The sequence below is a fragment of the Hibiscus syriacus genome, unplaced genomic scaffold, assembly GCF_006381635.1.
Source record: "Hibiscus syriacus cultivar Baekdansim isolate YM2019G1 unplaced genomic scaffold, ASM638163v2 tig00110988_pilon, whole genome shotgun sequence".
NCBI lineage: Eukaryota > Viridiplantae > Streptophyta > Magnoliopsida > Malvales > Malvaceae > Hibiscus > Hibiscus syriacus.
In genome coordinates, this window is record NW_024062942.1 from 127,692 (window position 1) to 147,991 (window position 20,300).

At 33.9% G+C, this 20,300-nt stretch overlaps 1 protein-coding gene across 1 annotated transcript in view; it reads right to left on the bottom strand.

The window, feature by feature from the left end:
• The window catches only part of LOC120149038 (deSI-like protein At4g17486), a 30,676-nt gene extending 11,080 nt beyond the window's left edge, over positions 1-19,596 (bottom strand). Inside the window, exons 1-2 of the mRNA XM_039161964.1 lie at positions 19,408-19,596; positions 18,840-19,127 (exon numbers count right to left, since the gene is read on the bottom strand). Of these exons, the coding sequence (XP_039017895.1) occupies positions 18,840-19,127; positions 19,408-19,540 (421 nt within the window). The 5' untranslated portion in view covers positions 19,541-19,596. The remainder of the gene's footprint in view (positions 1-18,839; positions 19,128-19,407) is intronic.
• Between the last annotated feature and the right edge of the window lie 704 nt (positions 19,597-20,300).

Genomic DNA, 20,300 nt, shown 5'->3' on the forward strand with positions numbered 1-20,300 from the left:
ACAATGTCTCCCGTATAAGTTCATCTTGGAACACACGAAAAGATTCGCGGGTAAAAATCGCAGCGGCATGGCTTTCAAGGTCGACTAGTTTTGTGATCTGGAAGGGCTTCGTATGGGAACTTAAGTAATCCGCTTTCAACTCGTTCATACGCATTCTACTAATTCCATCTTCAATTGCGCGAACAACATCTAAATATGTCTTCTTGTGTTTCAGTGTAATAGCTAGTGAAGCATTCATAGACTCGCACCTTTGTGTTGAGCGAATATTGGCAAAGAAATGACCAGTTAGATATGCTTGTGCCCATAAGTGTCGTGTATTTCCCTTCTCAATCACCCATGGATGCTTTTGGACGTTGAATTCTGAAACAACCGAACGCCATTGAATATCAAATTCCTTGGTTGTCCACCAGGGAGCCATGCATTTTGAGAATGCTGCTGTAAACTTTGGGTCACCAATGTTAGCTTGTGCATTGCGAGAAAGATGCCAAGAACATAATCTGTGCTTAGCATAAGAGATAACAGATTTGATAGCCCTCTGCATTGCCCTATCCCCATCGGTGACAACTGAAATAGGTGATTTTTTCATCATGGCTTCTAAAATATTCTGTAGCACCCACTCGAAAGATTGGGACGTCTCGTCAGCGATTATGGCAGTGGCAAACACAATTGTGTTATGGTGATTGTCGTAACCGATTTTCGTCCGGGCATGAATTTTTACTTGGCGGGAAAAGTGATGTGAATAAATTAATGATTTTGATTTTTTTTAAAAAAAAATATTTTGGGAGTCGCCATCGGCCTTTTGGGTTAGGTAGGTCGAATACCTAAAAAGTCATCTTTTAAAAGAGTTTTTAAGAAAACATCATTTAAAAGATAAACTAGTATGCGTTTTAACAAAAAATTTGTTCTTTTCAATAATAAAAAGGGATTCGTGGTCGATTACGTTTAGGGAAGGATTAGCACCCCTACAACGCCCAAAATTGGTACTTTTTAATTATAAATTGTCTCTATTATTAGAAATTTAAAAATTAAAAGATATATTTAATTATATTATTTTAAATTTTATTACTATAATTTTTAAGAATATATTAATTTAAATATATTTATAAAAAAATATTTATTTATTTAGAAATATCAGAAAATGACTTCTAGGTGCTTTAAGACAGCTCTTTTCTTCGATATTAAAAAATAAATAAATGACTAAAACATTTTCTTAAGATAATAAAAATTTATTTTAATATAGTAAGATATTTATTTATTCAAAAATATAAGAAAAGGGCTTCTAAGTACCTTAAGACAACTCTTTTCTTCAATATTAATAAATAAAAATAAATATTAAAATTTTAATAATTTAAATGAAACTAAATTATAATTTTTATAATGTTTAATTATTTAAAATACCAGAATATAACATCCAGTTATTTTAAGATTGCCATTTTCTTTGATATTGAAAATAAATAAACATTATTCTTTAAAAGAATATAGGTGTATATTTATATGAATAAGATAATAATAAAATAATTATGAAAATAATAATTTAAACATATAAAATTAAAATATAAATAATAAAATTAAATATAAAAAGTAATAAAACTTATAATTAAAATTTGTGACTAAATTATGACATATCAAGATTTAAAGCTCTAGTTTGAAATATTATAAAAACTAGGTGTTACTAATGTAATTTATCCTTAATTAATTAATTAGAAGTCAAAATAAAAATTATTAAAGTTATAAGGACTAAATACGGTATTTACCCTAAATATATATAAGTATACAGGCTAGGACTAAATTATAAACTAAATAAAATTGAAAGACCGAATTAAAAGGTTCAAGATTTGATTTCAGTGACCAAAATGAAAAGTTACAAAACTGTGGTGGCAGCGGGTATGGTTTACCCACGCGAGAAATTACAGATATACCCTCCCCAAAAACGGCGTCGTTTGGGGAAGGGCTTAAAAATCCCAAAAGGCGGGCCCTTAAGAGCCAGCTTCTCATTTTCATCTTTCCTCTTCTCTCTCTATCTGAGAGAGAATAGAAACTCTCTCGCCTCTCTCTTCAATCCTCCAAACGGAGGTTAGCCGACCATCGGCTGATAGCCATACTCCGGCACCGACACCACCGAGAATAGAAACTCATTTTCATCTACTTGCCACAAACCCGAATCTAACCTCATTTTATCCTAAAAACCCTTAGATTTTCTTAAATCTAAGAAAATACCTTCGGTATTTTCGATTCTCCGGCAAGATGAAAAGGCTCCGATGATCGCGTGTCTCTATTGGTAAGCTTCTCTCCTTTTTCTTTCCTTCTGTTTTATGGATTTTGATGGTTATTGTGTTATTTTCCTCTGACTTCTTGGTTGATGTTCGTCTCTCTCTCTTTTTTTCTTGCTCTCTGTGGCTGTGTGTGGTTACTGGTTTGCTTGCCCTCTCTTCGTTTCTGTCTCTCTTCTTTGTTTTGCAGGATCCGGTGGCTTTTATAGCCACCACCGAGCCATGCTCGGACCGGTCTAGAGGGGGAAGTTCGGTGAGTCACCGAGCTATGTGGTGACTCACCCCATAGCCGCGACATGTGGGGGACAGCTGGCCTTCTGGAAGCTTCTGGTGAGGCAGCGGCTTCGTGGCTGTAGCGGGGGCTGGGACGTGTCCCTAGGGTTATGATACCCTAGGGTTTCCTTGTTGGGACCATCTGGGCCGTTGGATCAAAACTAGATCCAACGGCTGTGATGCTGGCGGCTGGGGCAAGAGATGATATAAACCCTAAATTGGGTTTAAGGTTTCCTATGGGCTTGGGCCAATTGGGTCCTTTGTAACTGGGCCGGTCCAGTCTGATTTGGGCATGTATTTATTAATAATAAAATAATAATAATAATTATTATAATAATAATATAAATAATATTTAAATGAAAAAAATGAGTATCTTCAGCTGCCCCTCTTTGCTTATTCTTGTGTTAACAAGAATAGAGCAAAGATGAAAAGATAATAAGTTTTTTTCATTTGACTTCCCTTGATTATGATGGGAATGTTGAAATAATTCTTCTTTGGGATTAGCTCTTCTCATTATGAACTTTTCCACTGAGGATGACAACTCATCTCCTTCTGTGATATAATCATGTAAAGGTTGAATAAGTTCTGCTCCTTATTCTTCAGATGAGTTTTTCTTATTATGAACACTTCTGAAAATGTTGATGCTAGTCTATCTCTTTATGCAAAAGGTTGAACAAACTCTTCTCATTATGAACTTCTTCTTTCTCTTCAGATAAGTTCTTCTCATTATGAACTTCTCTGGAAAAGATGATCCATTGAATTATGAATTCAAACAAAAAGTTTGACCAAATTCTTCTCATTATGAATTTCTTCTTCCTTCTTCAGATGAGTTCTTCTCATTATGAACTTTTTCTGGAAAAGCTGATCCATCAAATGATGGATTTGAGCAAAAGGTTGAACAAATTCTTCTCATTATGAATTTCTTCTTCCTTCTTCAGATGAGTTCTTCTCATTATGAACTTTTTCTGGAAAAACTGATCCATCAAATGATGGATTTGAGCAAAAGGTTGAACAAATTCTTCTCATTATTAATTTCTTCTTCCTTCTTCAGATGAGTTCTTCTCATTATGAACTCGACCTGGCAATGTTGATCCATCGAATGATGAATTCAAGCAAAAAGTTGAACAAGTTCTTCTCATTATGAACTTCTTCTTCCTTCTTCAGATGAGTTCTTCTCATTATGAGCTCTCTCTGGAAATGTTGATCCATCGAATGATGAATTCAAGCGAAAAGTTGAACAAGTTCTTCTCATTATGAACTTCTTCTTCCTTCTTCAGATGAGTTCTTCTCATTATGAACTCTCTCTGGAAAAGTTGATCCATCGAGTGATGAATTCGAGCGAAAAGTTAAACAAGTTCTTCTCATTATGAACTTCTTCTTCTTTCTTCAGATGAGTTATTCTCATTATGAACTCGACCTGGCAATGTTGATCCATCGAATGATGAATTCAAGCGAAAAGTTGAACAAGTTCTTCTCATTATGAACTTCTTCTTCTTTCTTCAGATGAGTTCTTCTTATTATGAACTCGACCTGGCAATGTTGATCCATCGAATGATGGATTTGAATCCTTGCTAAAATCTTTGAATTTCCTGTCAAAATTCAACATGGATAAAATGAATGAAAATGCTCCTATTTTGCAAATGTCTAAATATGATGCATGAATATTGATGCAATCTTCATTTGACTTTAAAGTGATGAACTTGGTCTTCCTTCACTTCATTATTTATTGCCAGTGTTACCTTTGGATATCAGTGTAGAAACTTATGCTATCAAGCTTGCATTTCTACAGAATCATCTGATCAACTTGTATCTTTGCATCTTCTTTGCTTCATTTAAGTCTCAGAAGAAATGTTTTACTTGTGGAACTCTTGTCGTAGTCAAAATTATGACCCTGATGCCCCATTTTGTCTTGGATAAAATCAACTTCATTGCTTGGAGTTATGCATAAATCCGATAAAGCTTTCATCTTTGAAAAGAGCATCTGTCATCTTTAAAAAGGGAATCTATCATCTTTGAAGAAGTAGATGTAGATATGTCTGACTCAGTAAGGATTAATTAGGAGAGTAGAGTCTGTTCTAATTTGACTTTTGAAACATATCAAAAAGAGGATTTATCTTAATTCCTTTCATGTCTCCACATCTAATTCAATCTCGAATACGCCAACTTGGACCATATCATGTCGAAATGTTTAACAACAACCTGTCGTTCAACCTTAGTTGGTGACATTAGTTTCTTGTTGTTAAAATTTCAGCTCTCTTTCTGTGGAAAGAAATCTTCATCATATCTCACTTCTATCCTTGAGGTTGAAGAAGACAAACTTCATCTTGGATCAATAAATGGAAACCATATGATCGCAACATTGGTTCAACATCAGAATAGCTGGTTCATAAAACATTTGTCAATACATTCATCATCTCATGTGGCTTCTGCTCTTTGCATGGTGTTCAAAGTTTTTGTATGATGTCACAAGACCATTTGAGAATAAAACTCAATGGGAATACAAGTGAAATACTGGTATGACCAAAAAGTTGGTCAAATTCACAAAATGTGCTGGTGTCGAATTGAATAGGAGACACTAATTGATTTAGATATCATCTCGGGCAAGGGCAAGTGTAATACTGATGAGCGTTGTAGGAATTAGAAACACACCCACTATAAGAGCCATGTATGGAAAGATATCCGTAGAATTCTTGATGCTGGGGATGAAACGCACATGATAAACCAAATAGATGAAAACTCGGTGTAATCTAGCTGGCAATGATAACCCCAGTAACAATCGGGAAAGAGCAATATACATGAGCTTCTCTCTTCAATGTCATCAAGTAAACAAAACTGATGTGAAAAATAGCTTCGTAACCTCAACAGTATGGTTGAAACTAACTGACAGGAATCTCAAAGAAATGTTTTCAATTATCACTGACACACAAAAGGCCAAATTTAGATTTCGAGGTCTCGAGGAACTGATCCTTGGATCGAATGGTCTACAAAGGGACCATCTTTATTCATGCAACCATGATGTAGCTTAACAAAGAACACACTGTCATGTGACACATGGTTTAAGAAGATTGGGTATTTGAAACCATACTTGCTGAATAAATATTTTTTCAACAACAGGACCCTAATGCAACTACCTGATGAACGAAGCAATTATGTGTAGTCCAATCGACTATCACTGTTTCACTATTTTCATTCTTCACACCTTTCTGTCTTATTGGAAATATTTGTTCAAGTCAATGATCTTGACACAGGATGATATGGGCCTTTAGCATGCCCCAACAGTTACTGATACTAACGTTCAAAATATATCAACATTCTTGATTCTGATTGAAATAGGCTTTCAGCATGCCCCATCAATTGCTGATACGAACGTTCAAAATACATCAACATTCTTCATTATGATTAAAAGGGGCTTTCAGCATGCCCTATCATTTTGCTGATATAAACATTCAGGATACATCAACATTCCTCATTCTGATTGAAAGGGGTTTTCAGCATACCCCAACATTTTCTTCTTGTTAATCTGAGCCTTCAAAATGCCCCACATGTAACTGTCTGACGGAACCTTTAAAATGCCCCAACATTTGCTGATACAGATGTTAAAAGTGTGCTCAACATTACTTCTTGTTGAGATGAGCCTTCAAAAATGCCCAAATATTCATATTGTTGTGAGCCTTCAAAATGCCCCAATATTCTATTTCTGGTTGAAAATGGGCCCTCAAGATGTCCATCTAGATCTGTCTGATTCACTCTCAATGTCTATTTGACTGAAATGTCATGATCCCCACAAGGTCCAAATTTGACAATGAACTATTGTAGGTACTTGTGGCTTTATTCGTGCCCCAAATCTGTTTATCTTGAATACTCTCATTCTGGTGTCACTAAACAGTAATATTGTCAAGTAACTGGAGAAATTCTCTTCATGTTGTCACAAACTTAAGAAGTACTCAATCATTCTGACAAAAACGTCTGAGATATGTGTCTTCTGAATGAGGTGATCATTTTCTGTATCTGGAGGGATTTAGTCAGACAGAGCAATATAAATAGCTTGGTAATCCATTCCAGGCTGACACAGTGGCTTATCATCTTTCAATGAAAGCCATCTCTGAAATATACTTTTCTGTGGGAGAGAAACCAATTTATGTGAACAGTAATCTGGTGCAATAGCAATACTACATATACAGTGGTACATGCTCTTGAAAAATCTGCACCCATGCAACATGTTGATTCTGATAACAACTCATCTGATTATGAAGCGATCTTTCAGGATGATTTCACAGATATTAATAGTTCTTCTGATATCGAGGAAATCCTGAATTCTGATTCTGATGAAGAGAATAAACTGTTATACTTGACGAAAATGGGGTACTCAGTCAATAACCATGGAGAGATGTGGTTCAGATTCATCAATTGCAGAGTTGACAGATTTTATATGTGCTGCTCAAATGGCTAAGGCTGCTGACGCACTTCTTATGGTAGAAGATAGGAAGCCATTATGCAATGACCCTAATAACAAGCAAAGACGAAACTCTGGCTATGATTTTTGGGAAAGGAATAAGCAGAAGAAGCTTGAAAAGAAGCTTCTTAATGAAGACGATCATGCAGTTCATCTTTTAATTTCAATGATTGGTTCTGTGGTTCCTACCGAACCAGGTCAGATAACTCAAAGAACACTTCCAGAAGATGCTATTGGGCCTCCTTATTTCTACCATGAGAAAATTCATCTTTCAAATCTAATGATTGGTTTTTTGGGTTCATTCCAAACCAGATCAGATAACTCAAAAAACACTTCCAGAAGATGCTATTGGGTCTTCTTATTTCTACTATGAGCAAATCCATCTTTTAAATCCAATGATTAGTTTCTGGGGTTCATACCAAACCAGATCAGATAACTCAAAGAACACTTCCAGAAGATGCTATTGGGTCTTCTTATTTATACTATGAGCAAATGGCACTTGCTCCAGTTAATGTTTGGACTGGAATATCACAGTACTTATTCGATGTAGAGCTAGAATTTGTAGATTCGAAGCATTTTTATGCTGCTACACTGAAAAGGGGCTATATTCATAATCTGCCAATTGAGAACAGATTTCCTCTTATCTTGTTTTCTCCCCGCACTATACATGATGTTTTTCCATTGAAAACAAACTGGTGACCTTCCTGGGATCCAAGAACAAAGTTGAACTGTTTACAAACATGTACAGGAAGTGCCAAATTGACAGAAAGGATCTGTAAGGCTCTTGAAGCTTATGACGATGAGCCAGCTTCGAGTGTCCAGAAGTATGTTCTTGATGAGTGCTGAAAATGGAATCTGGTATGGGTTGGAAGGAATAAAATTGTTCCATTTGAACCTGATGAGGTGGAAATGCTTCTAGGTTTCCCTAAAAACCATACACGAGGATCTGTATAGAGACATGTTCCATGGTGGTATCAATGTCCTGTCTCTTTTCTCTGGGATCAATGATGCAGAAGTTGCCTTTTTACTGTCTTGGCATACTTTTGAAAACAGATGTGCAAGAACTGAATGATGATCGGTTGGAGCAATTGATGAGTAGATTTAACGGACTCGACCTTGTTGTCGGAGACATCTCGTGTAACAACCTTAATGGAAGCAATAAACACCATCAAGATGGACTCGAGGATTTTTATTGGTGCATTTTCTTGCAATGACTACTACAGTGAATGTCTCTTTTGCTGCTCCAAAATACACATTGCCATATCCCACTCTTCCTTAACCATGGAAAGGTTTAGTTGATGGTAAAACTGGTTATCTTCAACTTTTGGAATCCTGTAACCAATATTACCCTATATAAAAGGCCTATAAGGGTAGATTCTGTTCCAATGTCTTATTCTGTGCCATAAGTCCTCAAATTCAAATTCAGCAATCTTATGAAGGACATAATGGATATAATCTTGTCAAGGAAATTGATCAGCATGGAAAAGGCAACAATGTTGTATCAAGACTTGAGCCAGCATCACGGTATAACCAGAGTGCAGGTAGTGACTTGTTCATGGCTCTATGATGTAATCTTCTAGAGAACATGAATTGATGGTTGGGGAAAATAATCTGTCTGGTGATGCTTATCGCCCTCAGCATGAGATAAACGATAATCTTTCTTGATGAGCTACTAATAATGTCATATGAGAGTGTCACAAGTTCAATTCTCCAGACTTTCTGGCTTCTTGGACTACTTGCCTTCAAAAATGTGAAGTGCTTCATTATTCTGGCCTCGTTCATTCTTTTTCTACAACAGAGGTAGAATAAGCAACAGTTGCTTCAAGGACCTTCCTCATTTGAGACTGTCCTATTTAAAAATGTTTTTTCTCCTTTCTTTATTGAAGAATGAAAGAATTTTGAAAAGTAATGCCCTTCTCAGGTTCACAATAAAATCAAATCATAAGCATGAATTCAAAGAATATCAAAAGAATCAACAACTCTGTAATGTTTGAGAATTATAATTCTTTGATAAGTATCAAGATTTGGTTTGGTTTCAGGATGGCCTTCCTATTTTCTATGGTTACATCTATTTAAGATGTCATTCATCTCTCGCTCTTTGTGAACTTTGTCACATGTCTCACTTTGAGGACTTGGTATTTTAACCGGATGCATACAAAATGACGCAACTAGGATTGCCAATCACTAGACCTTCTAGAATCCTTCTATTTCAATTCTCTGGAATCTTTCATTTAGACTCATCTAATCAAAGTAGTACAAAAATATCGGTCTAAAAATGAAATTTCTGAGTGCTTGTGTGAAGTTGACTATAACAGGTGTTTCGTAACTCCCTTAGTCCATTTGTTAACACATTTGCCACTTTGGCTAGCTGAATTCAGCTTTATTGTATATAATAATATAATCACCTTTATCAGGTTAATTGAAACTTATCCATAAAGCCGGGGCTATTAACCAATTGCTCTAGAGGGACAGCTTTATTATATATAATAATATAATGGGTTGGCTGAATATTATCCATAAAGCCAGGGCGATTGACCAATTGCTCTAGAGGGACAACTCAAGCTTTATTGTATAATAATATAACATGGGTGTTCAAATCCAATTTCTTAAGCTTGTTAAGAAGAACCTGTTATAGTCTAGGTGTTTTGGTGGAATTCAGAAAATCTCTTTGTTAGAATTCAATTCTCAAGCAACTGACTTAAACTAGATTTACCTATTTGTACAGATTACGTTCATCATTGAACGTCATCAATAGAAAAATACTATAGTCGGTTTTGTAATGTAATACACCAATGATGCCCCATGTTGTACGCTCCTATATATAAATACCAAGCCTTTTTGTAATTCCTTTCAATAGGAGTAGGCTATCTCATATTTGTAATAGGATAGTGTTTGGGTGTATTTCTTCTGAGGTAAAGTCAATGGTCCTTGTTTTTCTGGTTTTCAATCCTGATATTCTGTCAAAGATTATAACTCTAATCATGAAGAATTTTTTAATCCAATTGATATTCAAAGAACTGCAAGATTGCAAAATTGACTCAATGCTCATAACCTTAATAAGCAACACAAATTTATTTATTGCACAAAAGACGGAAAAAGAAACAAAAAACAAGTTCAAACAAGATGCTGAAAATAGAAAAGTACTACAGTGGTAGGTAACACTTCCACTTATTTATCTATCATGCTTCATTATTTCTATAATGTTGGGTATGTAATAGGATCAGGATTCTCATCCTTATTTGCCCTCCATTTCTTGATCATTTCTTGTATCAAGACTCCCTTGTCGACGAGCGTCTCTATTTCCTTTAACAGTGACCAACAATTCCCTGTTGAATGTCCAGATACTCCCAAGTGAAACTTACAGAAGCTATTTTGATCATAGCAATGGGCATAAGGCTTTGGTGACACCTTCACCAATCTTGGTGTGATGTATTGACCTTTAACCAAATGAGGGTACAGGTCTGAGATAGATTCTTGAAACACCTTCAGAGTTTTTCTCGCTCGCGAGGCTATCACTTTCTTTGATCGTTCTGAACGAATGAATTCTCTCATGTTATCGAGGGGGTTCTGAATGCTCATTTCAGCTATAACTGGGGTAATATTAACCAGATTTCTTAAGTTGTCCTTTGCCTTACTGGTTTTCGTAAAATCTGATACATGTATCTGAGGTGTCTTCTGGGTTATATTTGCTTTATTCTTTCTTAGACCTATAGGCCAATCTCGAATTACATCCATGGGAGCCTTTTGATTTCTTTTCCCATTTTCTTGTGCCCGATATTCTTCGTAGGATTTGGTTACATTAGTTTCTGTTGCAACAACGGTTTCTGAACATTGAACCTTAACCCCTTCTTTTATCTTGCATTTTTGAATTGCTTGCTCTAAAGGGTCTTGGAAATTTCCCTTAAGGTTACCAGGAACCTTAGCTGAACAATTTGGAATTCCAGTATGATTTATCCAAGGAACTTCCTTATAGGTCCAATTCTCATTTGGAGGCCACTGTGATTGATCAAGTTGTGGAGTAATTGATCTGGCTGAGAGCATTTTTGGATGCAATTTTTCACTCGAACAGTGGAAGGGAGGAAATTGAAATCCCTGCACATTCTTTTTCTTCTTGATCACTCTATAAGGTTTGGCACCATGTTTAACTGAATAAGACCTCACTGTATTAACCCCAGCTTCTTTCTTGACTTTAGTATTGTCAGAGCCTCTTATCTTGCCATTCTTGATAGCCATTTCGATGATTTCTCCACTTATGATGATGTCAGAGAAATTATTAGGGACAACCCCTATCATGTGATTAACATAAGGAAATTTTAATGTGCTGATGAACAAAGTAGTGAACTCTTTTTCAGTCAATGGTGGATGTACTTGAGAAGCAACGTCTTTCCATCGTTGTGAATATTGTCGAAAGCTTTCATTGCACTTCATATTCATGCTTTGCAACATTGTTCGATCAGGGGCCATATCAGTCATGTGCTTGTATTGGCCCAAAAAAACTTGAGCTAAATCCCTCCAAGAACGTATTTGAGTACGTTTTAGTTGATTATACCATCTGAATGCAGACCCAGATAAACTGTCTTGGAAATAGTGGATCAACAACTTTTCATTCTCTACATAGTCAGTCATACGACGACAATACATAGTGATATGATATGAAGGGCATGTGGTCCCATTATACTTCTCAAAATCTGGAACCTTGAACTTTGGTGGAATAACCAGGCCAGGGACTAAACTTAGTTCTTTGGCATCAAACCCATAAAATGACTCAACTGTCTCTATAGATTTTATCACATCTTCTATATTTTCCAGTCGTTGAGTGAATTTTTCCTTCTCAACTGATTTGTTTAGGTCAAGGACCTCATTACTAATACAAAATTCATCAGGCTTCAACTCAGAAGTAGTAGGACAATCAGTGGGGAACGATGCTCCAGCTTGATATGGTGAGTTCTTAACAGCGAAGTAAATCGGTGATTGAATTTCCTGGGGTACAGAGGTGAACTCAGGAATATGAACAGGTGTAACACCCAAAGAATTTATGGGGTTTTCAACAAGACTCTTTCCAGCGGTCTGATGCTTCTCAATCATTTCTTTCATATTGTTCAGTAGATCGATATGAGAATTTGTGATATTAGCTTCAATTTGTGCCAACTTGCTCCTTAATTCCTATTGTATTTCTTTCTGCTCTATCTCAAATTTGGCTAGCCTATCCTCATTTTCTTTAGACATTTTTCTTGTGTCGTGCTGAGCGTTCTTGCTTCAAGGAAAAACCAAGATCACTTTGTTTGAAATCCTTATTTTAATGAATGAATGTTTTAATATATTATGACATAAAAAATGCAAAGATGCCAAATGTAAATATGCAAATGTAAAAATGTAAATGTAAATACTAACGTAAAAATGTACAAATGCAAAATACAAATGCATGTATGAAAAGGTGTTACTCAAGAGTGATCATCTTAGAACAGATTTCATTGAACGCAAAAGTTTCGGTACATCAAACAAAACTTTTCATATAGGGATATATTTTATTCCTAACTTCTCCAAAGCCAAATTAGTCTATCAGCTTAAGGGATATATTGCTTGTCTGGACTGCAACTTCTTCCATGACATTCTCTTTCATCTTCTGTGTCACTTCTCGGAGTTGCTCATTTTCCCTTGTAAGAGAACCTTTCTGTCCAAGAAGTTCTTGAACAAGATCTTCATATAAGTTGCAGTTCTTTTTCAACTTGGTGACCCCTGTTATCCACTCTTCTGGGGTACTTCCTAGGCCAGCATTTTGAAAGGTTTGACTGATCTTCTGAAAATCTTCATGCATGGTTTTCATTTCTGTGCTCAATTTCTTGTTTTGGTCATTAAAGTCCTTCAAATAACATGCTTGAGCTTCATAAAAACCTCCTCTACTCTGAATGCCCTGACTGATACTCTTACCATAGACTGCTTTTGGTATCAATCTGGTAGGATCTTTGTGGAGTACTTTTGGTATTAATATAACAGGATCTTTGTGTGCTTTACTTGCTTCTATCCTCGGAGTTTCCTCAGGATGTATTTCTTTGGCCGCATCATATTTTGTTTGATCATAAAACTTTTTGTCCATTTATGATTTCTTTCCAATTTGATGAACAGTCTTTCAAGTCAACACCTTTTGATTATGTCATGATCATGCAATGCAAACAAAAGAAGTTCATGCAAACAAGTTAGAGCAAAATAAAATGAGAAAGGAAAATAAATTGGTTAGTACCAATTAATAGAAATAAAAATTCTATCTATCAATGTATAAATCTTAACCTCATGCTTTCTAGTTCCATGCTTTGTTTGGAAAAATTAACCTAACTGCATGATTTATAGTTCGCATGCATTTATTTAGGAAAAAGAAAATAAAATAAATCAAAAGACGAAAAGTTAGAACTTATTTCTCCTTTGTGTATACAGAGGTTCAGTACTGTCTTAGATCAGGTGAATTTCTAGGGTTTATTATATGCATAGTTTCAGTTCTAGGAGTAAAGGTACTCGAACTGTCCTTGTTGATACCCCCTTTGGCTATCAAACCCTCAATCCTAGTACATTACAGACTTAAGCGGATTGAGTTCAATTCGAGGGGACACATTTATCTATGCCTGACACGGAGAATAAATTCTCACGAAGACATAGAGCATATGAACCCCGAAAGCTACTTGCTAGGTCTGACATGGAGAATAAATTCTCACGAAGACATCGCTTTCACTCCCACATAAAAATGGACAAGCTTGATTAGAAAGCTTATGTTATGCAATGCAAGTGTTGTGTGTGAGGAGAAATGTTCAAACCTCTGACAAACAAATAAATAATGAAATTTAATATTTGAAAATAAAATAATAAATAATAAATATATAATAAATATTATGAAAATAATAAGTAATAAAAATTTTGAAATAAAAGAATTAAAAATTAAATAAATATGAATTTTTAATTTCTAATTGATAGAGACAATTTATAATTAATTTTAAAGTTTGACAAGTCGCCAAGCTGTCGTAACCGGTTTTCGTCCGGGCACGAATTTTTACTTGGCGGGAAAAGTGATGTGAATAAATTAATGATTTTGATTTTTTTTTAAAAAAAATATTTTGGGAGTCACCATCGGCCTTTTGGGTTAGGTAGGTCGAATACCTAAAAAGTCATCTTTTAAAAGAGTTTTTAAGAAAACATCATTTAAAAGATAAACTAGTCTGCGTTTTAACCAAAAATTTGTTTTTTTCAATAATAAAAAGGGATTCGTGGTCGATTACGTTTAGGGAATGATTAGCACCCCTACAACGCCCAAAATTGGTACTTTTTAATTATAAATTGTCTCTATTATTGGAAATTTAAAAATTCAAAGATATATTTAATTATATTATTTCAAATTTTATTACTATAATTTTTAAGAATATATTAATTTAAATATATTTATAAAAAATATTTATTTATTTAGAAATATCAGAAAAAGATTTTTAGGTGCTTTAAGACAGCTCTTTTCTTCGATATTAAAAAATAAATAAATGACTAAAACATTTTCTTAAGATAATAAAAATTTATTTTAATATAGTAAGATATTTATTTATTCAAAAATATAAGAAAAGGGCTTCTACGTACCTTAAGACAGCTCTTTTCTTCAATATTAATAAATAAAAATAAATATTAAAATTTAAATAATTTAAATGAAACTAAATTATAATTTTTATAATGTTTAATTATTTAAAATACCAGAATAGAACATCCAGTTATTTTAAGACTGCCATTTTCTTTGATATTGAAAATAAATAAACATTATTCTTTAAAAGAATATAGGTATATATTTATATGAATAAGATAATAATAAAATAATTATGAAAATAATAATTTAAACATATAAAATTAAAATATAAATAATAAAATTAAATATAAAAAGTAATAAAACTTATAATTAAAATTGGTGACTAAATTATGACATATCAAGATTAAAAGCTCTAGTTTGAAATATTATAAAAACTAGGTGTTACTAATGTAATTAATCCTTAATTAATTAATTAGAAGTCAAAATAAAAATTATTAAAGTTATAAGGACTAAATATGGTATTTACCCTAAATATATATAAGTATACAGGCTAGGACTAATTATAAACTAAATAAAATTGAAAGACCGAATTAAAAGGTTCAAGATTTGATTTCAGTGACCAAAATGAAAAGTTACAAAACTGTGGTGGCAGCTGGTATGGTTTACCCACGCGAGAAATTACAGATATACCCCTCCCCCAAAACGGCGTCGTTTGGGGAAGGGCTTAAAAATCCCAAAAGGCGGGCCCTTAAGAGCCAGCTTCTCATTTTCATCTTTCATCTTCTCTCTCTATCTGAGAGAGAAGAGAAACTCTCTCGCATCTCTCTTCAATCCTCCAAACGGAGGTTAGCCGACCATCGGCTGATAGCCATACTCCGGCACCGACACCACCGCCGACCACCACTCACGGTGGTCGAAATATGCAAAAAATACCCTAATCTCAAAGATCTACTTGCCACGAACCCGAATCTAACCTCATTTTTTTCCTAAAAACCCTTAGATTTTCTTAAATCTAAGAAAATACCTTCGGTATTTTCGGTTCTCCGACAAGATGAAAAGGCTCCGATGATCGCGTGTCTCTATTGGTAAGCTTATCTCCTTTTTCTTTCCTTCTGTGTTTATGGATTTTGATGGTTATTGTGTTATTTTCCTCTGACTTCTTGGTTGATGTTCGTATCTCTCTCTTTTTTTCTTGCTCTCTGTGGCTGTGTGTGGTTACTGGTTTGCTTGCCCTCTCTTCGTTTATGTCTCTCTTCTTTGTTTTGTAGGATCCGGTGGCTTTTATAGCCACCACCGAGCCATGCTCGGACCGGTCTAGAGGGGGAAGTTCGGCGAGTCATCGAGCTATGTGGTGACTCACCCCATAGCCGCGACATGTGGGGGGCAGCTGGCCTTCTGGAAGCTTCTGGTGAGGCGGCGTCTTCGTGGCTGTAGCGGGGGTTGGGACGTGTCCCTAGGGTTATGATACCCTAGGGTTTCCTTGTTGGGACTATCTGGGCCATTGGATCAAAACTAGATCCAACGGCTGTGATGCTGGCGGCTGGGGTAAGAGATGATACAAACCCTAAATTGGGTTTAGGGTTTCCTATACGCTTGGGCCAGTTGCGTCCTTTGTAACTGGGCCGGTCCAGTCTGATTTGGGCCTGTATTTATTAATAATAAAATAATAATAATAATTATAATAATAATATAAATAATATTTAAATGAAAAAATGAGTATCTTCAGTGATGATTGACACCAACAATAGGCATAATTGGTCGACCATACAAATTAGCTTTGTACGTTGTTTCGAACGCAATTACATCACCGAAGCATGTGTAATCCGATCTCGATGTAGAATCCGACCATATAAGATTATACAATGCCCCTGATTCGTCTACCGAGTATGTCATAAAAAACCCGGGATCATCATGTTTCTTATAATCAAAGTAGGCAATAAGCGCATTCATATCCCCATCGACGATTTCCTTTGCTTTACCTCTTTGAAGTGCATTGTAGAGGTCTTTATGTGTAAATCCAACATTATGATAGCCCCCTGCCTGCTGCGTTAAATAGTTCATTACTTGTGACGTGCCAACACCGACCTCTTTCAATGTTGTTGCCTCATCGATATCAGCCTTACTTACAGCTCTATTAGAACGCATAAATGGTGTCATAGCAGGTGTGCTCAATGCATGATTATGTTTCTGATCAGACTTACTTATAACCCACTGATCGTTTGTATTTGTTGCTGTAACTACGACTCTAACCTTACATCATGTTCTTGTGACTGGCGTATGAGCATGTTGACGATCAACAGTATTGACTTTTGATACTCGAAACCCTTCTTTGGAACAACAAAATTCTTGTGTCTTCACATTCCCTTCCACGTCAAGCCGTGTTGTTCCCTTACGTGCACTAAACCCATGTTCCCGTGCGAATCCCTTGTAAAAGTACCAAGCTTGATCACGTGAACAGAAGAGCTGACCAACCAATCTGTCAGATTCATCAACATTATGTACTTCATGGCATTCCTCGGTTGGCTTAACATTGTCTACATCAGTATTATCCATGGCAAAAATTTTGTTGTGCAAGTTCAGTGGTCCAGGAGTTGATGGAGATGTAAGCAAAGGTTCATTTTGAACATGTTTCAGTCGTGCTGCTTTCAATAGGATGTGGTATTGGTAGTGGTAGTTAAAGGGTGGGTACAACATTAAATTCGCAGTACATATTAGGTATGTACAATAACTACAAGTATATTTCATTAAATTTAGGTATGTACAATAACTACATATTTAGGTATGTACATCTTTTGAGTGAGTTTTAAGATATTAATTTAGTAATTATAACGTCTAATGATTTATTTTTTACGTTATGATATATATTATTATTAAATTAAAAACAATAAACATATATATTGCATATTTATTATTATCTTTGGTTAATATTGTTAAATTTAAATTCTAAATATTATTTTATAAAATATCAAAACAATCAAATAATTTTTTGTGCAAATAAAATTATTAAATTAATATTGTAGGTGGAAAACATGAAACACTATTAAAAAATTGAAACATAAATTACATAACTTTAAAAAAAATATCGATCATTTTTATAAAAAGTATGGACACTTTCAATATAATAGGTAAAAATATGATGTAATAGGTAACGCTTATATAATGTAATAGGTAGTGCTTATATTGTAAAGTATCTATCTTTTTTATAAAAGTGTCCATACTTTTTTCACTGTGGAAAACATTAATTTAAGGTTATATTTTGAGTGAGTTTTAAAATATTAATTTAGTAAATTAAAAACAATAAACATATATATTACATATTTATTATTATCTTTGGTTAATATTGTTAAATTTAAATTCTAAATATTATTTTATAAAATATCAAAACAATCAAATAATTTTTTGTGCAAATGAAATTATTAAATTAATATTGTAGGTGGAAAACATGAAACACTTTTAAAAAAATTGAAACATAAATTACATAACTTTAAAAAAAGTATCGATCATTTTTATAAAAAGTATGGACACTTTCAATATAATAGGTAAAAATATGATGCAATAGATAACACTTATATAATGTAATAGGTAGCGTTTATATAATGTAATAGGTAGTGCTTATATTGTAAAGTATCTATCATTTTTATAAAAGTGTCCATACTTATTTCACTATGGAAAACATTAATTTAAGGTTATCTTTTGAGTGAGTTTTAAGATATCAATTTAGTAATTATATGTATCTAATGATTTATTTTTTATGTTACGGTATATATTATCATTAAATTAAAAACAATAAACATATATATTACATATTTATTATTATCTTTGGTTAATATTGTTAAATTTAAATTCTAAATATTATTTTATAAAATATTAAAACAATCAAATAATATTTTATGCAAATGAAATTATTAAATTAATATTATAGGTGGAAAACATAAAACACTATTAAAAAATTGAAACATAAATTACATAACTTTAAAAAAAGTATCGATCTTTTTTATAAAAAAGTATAGACACTTTCAACATATTATAATGTAATAGGTAAATTTACAATGCTATCGGTATAAATATACCGGTTTATTTATAAAATAGGTCAATATAAGCGCTACCTATTATATTATATAAGCGCTACCTAGTATGTTATTGTACTTTATAATATTTCAGGTTAAATAATATAACATAACCGGTCTAAATTTTAACCGATCACTTATTTAACCGGTCACGCCGTATATTAACCGTTTTTTAGACGTCGCACCGCAGAACTACCCCATAAAAAAGCAGTGTTTAAGAGTGTTACCAATTCTAGCAAGGCGATTAACCCAGCTGGGGATTGGATTCCCAGTCAACCTGATGCAAACATCGTTGCAGAAATGGTTACAGTTTTTGGTGATTAAATTGTAAGCATTTCCTTTGAATTCATCGGCCAAATCCTCCATAACTCCCCTCACATCCGCAGGACCCAACTCCGTTTTCCCGATCAAAATTGATTTCCTAAAGGTGAACCCATCGCACTGTTTGGGTTCTGCCTCAAATATCCCAGTTGTTGGATATTCGTGAGCCCCAAACGCATATTCAACCCCATGAACTGCCACCCCAAAAAAGAAAAACTTTCTTAAAGACATATAGCAGAAAAAGGAAAGCAAGTAAAAAGTATAATTTTCTTCAAACTCACTTCAGCTAAGGTTTTCAACTTTCTTTTCTTGGATCTAAGAATGAAGGAAACAGAATCTGAGAAAGGAATCATTTCCAAAGATTTAGTAAAAAGGAAGAAAAGAAAACCCAAAACCATTTTTAGATCCCAAAAAACACAAGAGGGAAAGTTGATTGTAGAATGTCGACAGTAGCAAGGGTGTAGGAAAACTAACCCTGAACACCAGAATGATAAACCCCAAGTCCGAACCAGTAAGCATAGCCATTAATTGGCGTTAGATCATACACGTTCAGATACACTGGTTCAGATCCTGTTTCCACACAACTCCAATTCTTACGACACAACATTTTCTTTTTTTCAGGGAGTACCCAGTTTTTTTCTTCTTCTATGAAAGTGATCGTCGTTGGTCACTGAAGAAGAAGATTGCTAACATAATAATATAAAGAAAATGTTTTTTTTTTTCTAAAGGGTTTCGCTTTTCAAATTCTTTAAATAGGGTTTGGGGGAAAAATTGAGGATTGCCTTTGTGAGCTTTATCTAAGAATTCCAAAACTCCTTTTTTTAATTTTTTAATTTTTTTGATAGACTTTAAAAAAACCATAGGATTATACATATCAATAACAAATTAGTATTTATCAAATAATAATATATAAATAAACTTTAATGAATTTGTGCTGCGTTATATTGTTAAAAGGACAGTATGAGATTTGATGATCTTTCATTTTAGGTGCAGCTATGGAAGATGGGAGCAGCCAGGTATGATGATATTAATTTAATTTAAGCGTTAATTAATAAACGAAGTTTATAAATACCCTTTAATTGTTATTTTTAATTAGTTATGGCTCTAATGGGATTAGTTATTCAAAAGTTTCGTTAAATCATTATCATAAAAGTGTTAACACACTAATACATACTCTGAAACACTTTCTAAAACGTGATAATACTCAAAAAATTGATATAAAGTATTCTTTATTCTAATTATTTAGGGATAAATATATTGTTTTAATTTTGATTGATATTATTCAGTTTTATCTTTGAAGAATGTCTCTGATATATTGTGGACAAAAAGAAGGTGCAGCCGACACAGATTAGTGAAAGAGGTTAATG